The 12300-nt window shown below is 35.8% G+C and overlaps 1 protein-coding gene across 1 annotated transcript; it reads left to right on the forward strand.

Moving 5' to 3' along the window:
- Positions 1-792: 792 nt before the first annotated feature.
- Positions 793-11783, forward strand: LOC104519651 (AP-3 complex subunit sigma-1; the record flags this gene model as incomplete). The annotated part of the gene is made up of 5 exons (XM_010169207.2): positions 793-825; positions 1782-1871; positions 3910-4021; positions 11061-11132; positions 11655-11783. Coding segments are annotated over 5 exons (436 nt in total), but the record flags the coding sequence as incomplete, so codon positions are not given.
- Positions 11784-12300: the final 517 nt, after the last annotated feature.

Consider the following 12300-nt stretch of genomic DNA (forward strand, 5'->3'; position numbering starts at 1 on the left):
GTGCAAAGTCCTGGGAGGGAGGAGAGTCAGGACTATACCGGCTTTTTCTTGTCAGCTCCAGGCTGCTCTGCTACTTTCATAACTGGAATTATAACAGATCCTCAGTGATATGTCTGTATTAACAGAACGCTTTGAAATTGTGGAGATATGAATAGCAAGCGAAGCTAAGAAATTGTGTGAAGAGGCAGTTTCTAAAGCTTTGTGGTACACAGAAAGTGGTGCAGTTGCCTTGGCTATCTTCTTGTCTGTGACTTCGATAAGACAGGTTTATTAATGGAGTTTTTGAAACTTACGCATATGTTACTATTGATTGACTTCGTGCTGGAGGCAAATCTCAGGGTTTTTTCTGCAAGTTGAAGAACCTCCTGGTCTCTAGAGAGATTACTTTGATCATATGTATGAAAGAGGTATTTGTTTGCTTTATGATACCAAAACTTACAAAGCGTGTGTAACTTTTTTTGTTAATATACATGAGAATTATACTGAAAGATTTTTAGTTGCATAAAATAAAGTTAATCTTTTGCAATTAGGTAGCAAAAGAATAATTCATGGCAATTAAATAGGAAGACACAAGTGCCATGGTTTTACTTTTCAGAGCGTGGACCTGTGGCTCTAATTTCAAAGTTTAATATAAGTTTCTAGACAACTTTGTGAATGAGAGCAGATTCTGAAAACAAAAGTTATTTGAAATACTCAGTATTTCAGTTTCTTAAGGAAAAAAGGCACATTGTCTCTTTACTTCTACCATAGAAAATACAGGGAAGGTAACTGAGATAACTGCAGTGGAGCAAGGCTGACTCAATTTAAGGAGCACAAGCTATGGAAGCAGAGGAACCTACACTTTCTTGTTCTGTGTTTTATGGAGCAATTTGCTTCTGCTAGAGATTTTTGCTGATGTCTTTGTGGATTCTAAAGGTTGTCTGTAAAAAAACCACATGAATTTAAGGTGATGAATGGAAACCACACCTATGCCAGGCTTTGTTTGCTTAGCAGACACGCAGAGTACTGCACTGTTCTATCTGAAATAACTTTTAAGATACATGCACCAGTTTTGCTTAGAGTGTTTGTTCATCTAACAGCTTAAAATGCTGACTTGCATGCCTGGGTGCGGATGAGGGCTATCTGTGCTTGATAACTTTAAGGTTTTGTGCTGTAAAACAAATGTAGGATTTTAAGAATTGTATCTATTTTTTTTTTTTTTTTTGGTAGTAGAGACTTGCTAAAAATGAGCACAGTGGGGACTCAAAAAGAGTCAAGTGAGTTGAGACTCGGAAGTGATGTTTCTGATCTGCTAGAAAGAAAGCTAATGGCTGAGGAGAAGGTGTTGCTCCTGGTACTGTTGTATCTTAACCTAATTTTGAAAAAGTTATGTATCGTGGGTTTTTTAGCTTCCGCACCCCTTTCAAGCTTTTGAGACACAGTTTCCCCCGCTGTTCATGGGTGAAAGTAGTTTCAAAGCGTGTCTGTAGCTGTTCAGGCTATGGTGGCAATACAAAAAATTCAGAGCACTTCAGAAGACTTCCTGTTAACTTGAAGAAACTATTTTTAGATGTGTTTTCATTAGAAGTTTCTTAAAAACAATAACTTTTTTCACAGTCGTTTCTCAGTAATGTATTCTTCTGCAACTTAACTTGTAAAAATGTCTTTGTGTTGAAATGAAAAAAACAATGTGCAGCTTGTTAATTGACAGATTTAAGTCTTCAGGAGTAGATAGTTTGAGGGGTCTGATTTACTTTGTGTTCTATTTATTTATTTACCAAAATGTGTTTTCTTTCATAGAGTGAAGATACGCAGCAACAAATTATCAGAGAAACTTTCCATTTAGTATCAAAACGTGATGAAAATGTCTGTAATTTCCTAGAAGGAGGATTGTAAGTATCAGTGAAATAAATGCCCAATACTTATTGTCTAGTGACTGTTAGTACTGCGGATTGTAATGTAGCTGTTTTTACACTTGTAATGTAAATGCCGTGTCACTTGAGATATTTTAATACACAAAGAATAGTATCATATTGCACCAGATATACATATACTTTACTGACTGAAGCATACATACATGTATATAGCAACATGACTTAGGAAATAAAAGTATTTTTTCCTAGTACTGTAACTGACACAGTGCCATATCTAGTGCTGTAATTGGTTCTGACACAAGATGGGGAAGAAACAGGCAGATGATACCTAACCAGTTTCCCTGTAATCAAGCTAAAGATTTCTGGTGTCATTTGAAGAGGCACTGGCATTTGCCATACTCATTGAGAAAATCAAACTATTTTGTAGCTGGTGGTTTGGCTTGAGTTCCTAAAATTTGAGTGGACAGCCTCTGATAGTAGGATTCTTTAGGCTTTTGATCGAGGTTCAGGCTTGCTATATAAATTAGGAAGACAAAAATAGGTTTTACATTTGCCGACTAAAGCAGTTTAAACCAAGATTTTTTATTAATATGGGTAGAGCAAGGTGGGAGGAAAGCCAGACTTAGGTCTTCCATCTGTAGAAGACATGCACAAAATATTCTTTCTTTAATCATCTTGGTTGTTTTTTTTAAATAAGGTCTTGCATTAGTTGAAGAGAAGAAGTGCTGAAATGGAAGAGTGTTTTATTTTGAGATATTAGTCATAAAGAGTTAACAGTTACTGTAACAACTGCCTTCTAGGAAAAGGGGTCATAATTGTTGGAGTAAGCTCATGATCTCCAGTCTAAACATAGAGATTGTCATAGCCTGTTAAATTTTGTAATTATGGAAATTTTTTTGTTACTGAAAGTTAATAAGTTAATGCCTAAATTTTCTGTGTGCAGAGTCAATTAAATGCTTAGTTGTACCATGTCAGCTATGATGTCTTTTTCCTGATCAAGATTGTTCCTGATTTTTTTATTTTATTATTTATTTATTTATTATCCCAAGGATTAATGTAAAGCAACGTGCTTAAACAAAAGAGACCTAAAAGATTTCTTGTTCTTTTTATTTATTTACATAGTCTCTCACTATGATAAAGGCAGAAACTAAACGGATGAGTTATGATACACCGAACAGGTGACTCAGTTCTGGTACAGAATTAAGGGGGAATTACTGTGTTCATAGCCATGTAGGTTCAGGCTACAAAATATTTTCATTTCTATTTGAGCAGGCCTCAAATAGAATAGCAGGCCTCCTACTGTTCAAAGTAAATGTTAGTGACCTGAAGAGTATCTTTTCTTACGACTTATATACCTTCTTCAGGAAGGCTGTAGCAGAAGAGTGGAAGATCTCTTCTCTTCTTCAGTAACTTCATGATTAGTGAGTCCATAAAAATTTAATTGCTTCTGTGACTTTAACATTGCATCACAGCCTATTGGTTGTAGTACAGTCTTACTTATCAAGGTATCAAAACACTTTGTATCACAAGAGTGTTAACATGTTCTTGGTTATTAAGTGGACCGTAAACCCCATTTAAGGCTTTTTCTGTAATCCCAATGCCAGTCTGCATTAGTTTTCTTCTTCTGTTGATGCTGTTCTGAGAAGGGCAAGGAAGGATTCATAGGCATACACTCTGTTAATCTGTAAAGCAGGTTAATCCCTGTACACTGCCCACACTAGTGTGTAATGGAAGTACATTTAATATCAACTTTTTATGGACCTGCGTGATCTCTTTGAATTGATTTTAATTAAAAGGTGCCTATGTTGAGGTAATTATTACCCATATGGGTAACAATAAGTGTGCTTGTGTGGTAAATGTAACTTGGGCTGTCTTGGTGCTTAGTATTCTTCCATTGTAATTATATCACAAAATAGTAGTTGTGATATACTTGGACTTGGGAAAGCTCGAGCCAGCCATTAACAATAGACCTCCTATTAACTGAAATAACTGTGAGGATTTGCCTCACTTATCCTGAGAGGCTAATTAAGCTTTTCTGTTTTCTTTCCTCTTTTAGATTAATAGGTGGATCTGATAACAAACTAATTTACCGGCACTATGCCACCTTGTATTTTGTCTTCTGTGTGGATTCTTCAGAAAGTGAGCTTGGCATTTTAGATCTCATACAAGTAAGTTTTGGGGTTATTTACTGCTTTTTTTTTTAATAAGTGGAATTCTACTTTGATGTACCTTAGAACTTCAGTATTTAGCTGCATCTTTTTCTGTAATGCTTGGAAGTGAAGGTAGCTTTCATGCTGTGGACACAACCAAAGTGCTGAGTGTTACTTTTAGACTGAAGTTTTCTGCACTGTCTTTGAAAAAAATATTTCCCCAGCTGATGAGAAAGTAAGGAAATAGTTTGTTTGGAACCTCCTGAACAATAAGCAGCTGTTTTTTGCTGCAGCTTTTCAAGGCCTTGTTTTGGCTGCAGGTAAAAATGGTGCTGTTCAAACATTTGCTAGACAAGTTTAGATTGTGAGAATCTTGATACGTAAAGCTCTCTATGTGTGTGTATATACACACTCAGATGGACACACACACACACACACACACATATATTTTCACTACAAATATATAATAGATTAGCGCATCCAAAACATCTTTGGATTAAACTTTCCTTGTGCCTTATGAGCTTTTTGTCAGATATACCTTAGAAAATGAGTGCAAATGCTGCCCTGGGCATGTGTTCCCCACTGGGGGGTGGGTGGGGAGAGGTGAGGAGGAAGAGAGCTGGTACAGGTTCTTTCTGGATCTCAATAAGAAAGGCTTGACAACAAAATGGCTTAATAAGATAACTTTTTAAGAAAACAGAATAAGAAGAGGAATGTAGATAGTAAATCTTATACCCCTTCAGATGCTGGGCATCCTGTATTCATGCAGCATTCAGTGGAGCTCAGGTGTATTTTCCCACAGATGCAGAGCAGATCCTGTCCATGGAGAGAAGCTCTCCCTTTTTTGCACCGTTGAGCTATTATATAGTTTCCTTACAAGAAGCCAGGTCTATTCCTAAAGGATGTGCTTGTGAGAAATTCTTGCTGCACTTTGAGGTACAGGCAAGGCCATGCATGTGGTGTTATCACAGGTACCAAGTGGGAGCTATTTACAGGCTTCTCTGTTACAGCGCACTGAGTTTATCCTGCAGCCAAGGAATTTGTGCAGTGCAGCACAGGTCTGCGTACTCAGAAAGTGTTATGTGAGAAGAGTGGAAGATCATGCAATGGTCTCTCAGTATCAATACACTGCACTCCTTGGTGCACCTATAGTTTACCTTTCCAAAAGACATAATAAGTTATAGATTACATTAATAGGATACAGGCTTCTCAAGCCCAAAAGAGCAGATATGGCTCGTCCAAGATCACCAACATCTCAAATAGAATGTCTTCTGCAAGACTCCCAATACAGCATATATGATTTAAACTGTTAAACATGTCTGTATCAACGCAGCGATAAAAATAATGTCTGGTAATATGAACGCTCTAGAGAACTCTAACTATACCAGTGATTTTTTTTAACTTAAAATTTGCATATAAACGATTTGACTGATGATTGTTAGTGTAGTCAGATGTGGCATAAAATAGTTTCACACCATGAAGTGATGTACATTATTACATAAACCGAGTCTCAAATATATATATATACATATACATATATGATGCACTTACTGTTAAGCCTTTCAAAAGCTTGCACTTCAAGATAATTGATTCATCACATAAATAAAATCTGTGGTATCCTGAGACATGGGCCTATACCTATTAATTATTTCACTGTAGAAAGCACTGTGAGCCTTGAAGGCCTCACAAGTCCCTGCAGACCTTTCTTGAAGCAGAGTAGCTTCTCGTATTTACCTCTCAGTATTCAGGCCAGCTCTCCAGTGTTTAGAGCTCTTCTGGGCAGTAAATCCAAATTGTCTTTCCAGGTGGCTGTGTGGATAGAAATTCTTTTTATTCTTTTTATTAGATTCTTATATCGTCTTTGGTTCTAGAGACATTCTGCAATATCTGAACAATGTAAGTTACTGAATGAGGTGTACAATGGACTGACCTGTTCTTACCAGTTTGTTGTACAGAGTTGCTTAGTAGACTTGCTTAATGTGTCTTCCTACTTGGAAGTGCTAAAATATTTATGGGCAGAGAAAAGAAGCATGCTAATATTTCATGTGACTTAGGGATATTTTTTCAGATAAAGTGGATATTTTAAATATCTTATGTTTAATCAGCTAATAAGGATAGGATCTAGGTCAGTCAGTTGGATATACTGTATTTTTCAGAGCCACTATGCAAGTTCAACTAAGATTTTATTCATTACAGTATATTAAAAATGTCACATCAGTAGCTTCCAGTTATTTCTAATTGCACAGTGTAACTTAAATTTTACTGCTACTACCTATATTTGTATAGCCCTTAAGCTCTCTGAATTAGAGAGATCTTATATTTTTCTCTAAATTATGTTCCTTCTTGAGCCAGAAGTATTTTGATGGGTTTTGATCTCTCAGTCTTTATATTTCACATCTTTTCCATTCTGTCTTGGTGTTTAATTACATACCAGTGTAATCACTTGAAGGAAGGATAAATAATAGAAATGCTATTTCTATTTATAGAAATACTTTCCTTTTTTCTGATCCATATAATTTTGTTTATAAATACAGTCTCACCACAGTATCTGCAGCTGTTCAGTATTCCCATTTCTCTAGATCATTGTAATTCAATTTGATTGTAGTAGAAAGTATTCGGAGAGTAATTAAACATTTTTAATTTCCAGTTTGGCTCACAAGGAGCTTTTTAATCCTCTTAGCAATAGCAATGAGAATTAAATATATCTTACACTGGAAAAGTGCCCTCAGAAAGTTTATTATTACATCTCAACCCCATGTGCAACACAGACTGGCAGTATGTACCTGTACACATCTACTCAAGCAAATAAGCTTTGTCTGGTTTTTGTTTGGACGTGTTCAACCATTTTCATACATCTTTTTTACAATAGTTCAGAGACAACACAGGTAAGAGTAAACCATCTGGAGTTTGTTATGAATCATACATATACTGAATTGTTTAAATAAGTAGTTATGTAGAGGACCAGTTTATGATCTCCTAAAAATAAACTGGTGAAATGAACCTAGAAGTTGGCCTTGCACTTAGGAGTTTTTTGTCTTGTAAACTGAATAAATCTATAGTAGATTAGATTACATATGTCAGTCTGCAGTTCTTTTCATTGTAAAGTTTTGTTGTAATACTTAAGTGTCCTTCACAGAAGTATCTATCACCATTAGGTCAGAGCTGTTTCACAGGTAGGTCTTGGCTCAGGCTTAATGAATGCACTGTATGTGTTACAAATCATAGACTTTACCTCAGATTTTATACTGTGTTCGAACTAGATGTGTTGGAACACCTCAGGCAAATTAATACTGTTAATTTTTGTCCATTTCCTTTTCTTTTTTTTTTTTTTTAATATAAATACTTGCAGAATTCTCTTCATTGTTTTTGATCAGTAGGATGTGAGATAGGTCAGTATCTGTGCTGTGCTTGGTAGGCTTTGCAGTCTTTTGAATTCAGTGTAAATTATGTTGTGAGTTGTAGCTATTTCAGACACTTCTTGTTAGCCTGTAAAGTACGAAAATATAACTAGCTGTAGACTCCCATGAGGAAAAATTGAGTGACATTTACAATGGTACTTAACTCTCTTATGGACCTAAAAGCCTATGTCAGCTCTAAGCATTTTTGAGGATTTTAGCCCATTGCTATTCTTCCAAGACATGTTGACTCAGTAAGCAGCTAAATCTATAACATCGGTCTTCCAGGAAAAGTGATATGTAGCCTTGCAAGTTAACGTTGTTCCGTAAGATGCATATGGGAAATGCAGTGCAGTTCATGAAAGATGTTTTTCTCAGTTCTTAAAAGATAAATCATCCTGACCAGAGATGCTTTTATGCTAATTAAATAAAAAAGGGAGAAGCATATGACTGGGATACCTATTTTGGCAGAAAAATCCCTAACTGGTTCTCATTTAATGCTATTAGTTTATTTTAGAGTTGGGTGGAAAGTAAAGGGCAGGAATTAAGAACAAAAATAACATTTTGACCTAAAAAGCCTTATTGATAATGCATTAAGTCTATCGGTAAGTCTGCTTGAAAGACTCAACACACTTATGTTTTGACTGTCAGCAGGACTTGTGCAGTACTTCCCTGACACTATAATCTTGGCATTCTCTTTATAGTATATGAGTAGTTTTTTAAAAACTGAGAAGTTGGCTTAAGTGTGCAAGAACACAGAGGCTGCTCCAAGGGTTTCCCAATTAGAAAGGCTGTGGAAACAATGTAGCTGATTTAATATGCAATGATATGTGAACGATAGCTTATTAAAGATCACTTTTAAAGCAGAAGAGAAACCAGTCTTGTATATGGAGAACTGACTATATGATCAGACTGTTATGTTCTGAACTAGTTGGAGTCTCCAGTAGCATTTGGATAGTCAAAAGCAGTGAAGGAGAGGACTCTGCATGGCAGACTGAAATAATTCTGTCTTAAGGTTTACCACTGCTGTTTAGCCTAGGAAGAAGAATGGGATATTCTTGATATGAGTTACTTCTGTTGGTTTTACTTCATTTTTTGTACTTGCTTTTGTTAGTATTTGCCATTATCTAGCATCAGATGCACTTAATTGATTAGGTGTTCTGATTTTTCTGATAGCCTTGTCACCTTCCCAATGTTAATACGTGTTTTATTCCTTTGTCATCTTATTTACCTAACTGAAAAAATAGCCCTTCATGATAAAAGTGTTATTTTATGATTTTACATGTTGCTGAGTATAGGGAGCTCCCGGCTTGTATATATCCAATAACAATTTGGTATTTTGATGTGTATACTTCACTCTTCAGGTGTATATCTGGCTTTATTAAAGCATATTTACTACAAAAGAAAGGTGTGTTTTTTTTCCTTTTTTTTTTTTTCCCTGTTTACTTGTATGAAGATACGCATGGGTTTTTCTTTGAACTGTAAAACATTATGATTTCAACTATGAAGCACAAGGGGGAGCTCGTAATTCATTGTGCATGCATCCTTATTTTCTTACTATTTGTCTTTCTTTTCCAATAACATCACAAGGTAAATTTGAACTGATGGGGGGGGGGTGTGTGTCCCCCCCAGAATAGTTGGTATGTTTTCTCTTCTAGCTATTTTGATCTACAAGTCTGCAACATCTGAATTTCTGAAGTACCTAACTTCTAGCACTGCTTGAGTAGTATGCAATTCATTTGACTCTCAACTGAAATTATGATGAAAGTGGCTCTAATTTTATTTACCATATTGATTATTTGAAGGTGTCTCAAAATAGGTCAAGGAATGTTAGTGTAAAAAAATCTAGTTTACCTTGTAGACTAATGCTTTTAAAGACCACAGTTACTCGTAATAGATGTGTACCTTCTCAGTGCTGGCAATACTCTGAGTGAGCTCTCCATCATGAATGGAAGATTGAGGAAATTTCCAAAATTCCCATGAGAAATCCTTAGCTGGTAAAAATCTCTCTGAAGAATAGTTGGTGTCAGCTGATTTCCTTTAGATTAAAAAAAGTTTAGTATGTATTACTGGTCATGCATTGCAAGCAGAGATCTGTGAGTTCAATCATTGTGTAGTATTGTCGCTGTGTGATAGGTAAAGGTTTAAAAGTAGCCATTGTAACAATTAATCAAGTGGCATTACAAGGGAAGCTGTAGTTACTGTAAGGAGGTTGGAAAAATAAAACTTCTCTGTTGCTGATGTGTGGCCATACATACTGCTACTGAATACTCGTATCTGTGGAGGCCTTTTTTGGGGATTTTTGACCTGTTTTTATTTTTAATGTATTCCTTTGTTTTCCAAGGAACTAGATGGATGTCAGAGTATGTAAATTTATGTGCAAACTGGGTGATGTATATGAGGAATATTTTCTTTTATTTCAAAAATAGTGTCAGGCTGTTAGCTCTGTCAAGCTAAAACCTTTGGGTAAAAGTTACACTTACACTCTATTTTCAATCTTCTTCCTGCAGCTAATATCAGTCAGCACTGTCCTTGTAACCACATTCTCCTAAGGTACAAGGAAAGTAAGAGAATGTCTCTGGTCATTTGTTTTGCTGCACCTGTTTGTGAACTCTTTAGTTTGTTATGCTTAACATATGTTTGTTTGCTCACCTCCCTTCTCTATAGAAGACTGTAATTATCAGAACAAATTAACAACTACTTGAAGGAAAAAAAAAAAAGATCCGCTTTGCTTAGCTTCAGTATAATTTAACAGAAACATATCATTTACTTAGTTAACTGTTGACAGAGAACCTTACTGCCTTGAGTCTGCCTGTGAAAATACTCTGTGTTTCTACTTTGTTCTTTAATACCAAAATACCAATTCATAACTTAATCCTTGTTCTAAATGCATGGAACATCAGTTAGATGTAGTTTTACTTTAAAATGGAGATTGGTAATAGTAGTAATAGCAACAGCAGAGTGTGATCCTCTTCTCTTATAGTGTAGGCAAGACCTGAGACCAGGGATTCAGATGTAAAAGTAATCTTTCCTGATATGCAAAGTAGACAATTGGAAGTGGCTGATCAAGTAGACTTGTTTCTCTGTGTCTGTAGACATAAATGTAGCTATGGAAGCAGGCTGTTTATCCACTTTATTTTTGTCAGCAGAATATGGCTTCTCATTCCTATTTCTTTGGGCCTAAGCAGTTTCAAATCTAGTTCCTCTCAAAGACTAAGATGGGATTAATAAACCATATTGAAAAGAGAGAGAATCAAAACCAGGTGTTTAACTTCTTCCATTTTGCTGCTTTAGGATTTGAGTTTAGAATTGAAAAAAAACTTACATACAGCAGGTTCAGGTCAATGGCTTCTCCTCCAGGTTCTCTCCACCTTCTTTTCAAGACTATCCTTCCCCTTACAAATGTGGATTTACAGAGGTGTTTCTCTATTGCTAATTGGCTCATCCTGGGCTGGGGTATGCCCTGGAGCCAGGGAAGCTTTTGCAAAGCTTCTGGCAAGGTGGCTCCTTCCCCCAGTACCAAAAACGCTTCCCCCTCCACCCTCCCCAACCCCAACACAATTTGTTTTCTGTATTTGCTTTTTTTAAAACCTCACACCTAATGGAACTGTCAAGTTTCTGTTAAACCTTGACCTCTGGCTTTTTTTTTTTCCTCTTTGCAGGTATTTGTGGAAACACTAGACAAATGTTTTGAAAACGTCTGTGAACTGGATTTAATTTTCCATGTAGATAAGGTACTGCGATGAGTTCCTGTAATGTTTCTTGTCAAGTAAAATGTTTGGTTCACCTTATACTTGGTATTAAACTCTGAAGCGATTCTACTTTTATTGTCAGTGAAATCTAGACAGTTTCTATCAACATATTAAGACATGAAAGCTGTGGTGGAACATGTCTTTTTGAGGAAAAATGAAATAATGTGGGAGACTTGCAGAGTGTTATTGCACATATAATTGTCAAATTGGAGACAACTGAATATTCTCAGAGTAGGACTTAGTTTCAGGAATAATTTATTCTATGTTGTTTGTGGTTAGGTGTTATATCAGAACTGAAATAGTTACAGGGTTTTCCAGTTAAGTCTGGCAATTGCCTTTCAAATGCTCTGATTATGTAATTTAAATGCTGTGTGGATCTTTCTCATCTCAAACAGATATTATGTATTTGTTAAAACAACCTTGTTTTGAATATTCTCAGCTATCAGGAACGTTTTATTTATTAATCTATTAACGCTATTACTATAGTAATCTTTAATTTAAAAGGACATTGGCATTGGTATCATACTTAAAATGCTGATAACTGAATATGCAGAGTTTATTCCTTCAGTTGCATTTTGTGCCTACTGTTGCTTTCTATGCAGTCACCTTTCCCCATCTGTGAACATCTTTTAGCATCAACAGCCAAAGACACAAAAGGAAAATAAGACAAAAATCACTACAAGTGGACTAAAAATAGTAACAAGTTAAGTATCTGAAATAAACATTTGGAAGGAACTGACTCAGTTTGTTTCAAAACCAGGAAGTTCTTTTGGAAGAAACATTTGTACCTTGACCAGACAGTGAAATTCAAATGACTTTGAGTAGGTGTTTGAACAGATACAGTGCTCATGACAAGTCATTAGGATTCCTAGCCTGGAAACACGTCGACATTTTCCAAAATGGCAAATTAAAGTACAAAAGAATTTACCAGTGGTTTATGTATTGGCTTCTGAGCTTAAAGAACCCGAATACTGCAGTCTTTTGTGGCAAGAAGTTTGATCTTTAGCTGCAGAATACTTTGGCTGCTATGCTATCTAAGCTGTTGTTTGGTAGCTTTCCTTCATATAAGCAGTATTTTACACTTTACAGGAGAAACATCTTTCTAATAAAATGTAGAGAATTTAGATGCTTCAAAACGTTAAATTTCTTG

The sequence above is a fragment of the Antrostomus carolinensis genome, unplaced genomic scaffold (assembly GCF_000700745.2).
Source record: "Antrostomus carolinensis isolate BGI_N321 unplaced genomic scaffold, ASM70074v2 scaffold48355, whole genome shotgun sequence".
In the NCBI taxonomy this organism is placed as follows: domain Eukaryota; kingdom Metazoa; phylum Chordata; class Aves; order Caprimulgiformes; family Caprimulgidae; genus Antrostomus; species Antrostomus carolinensis.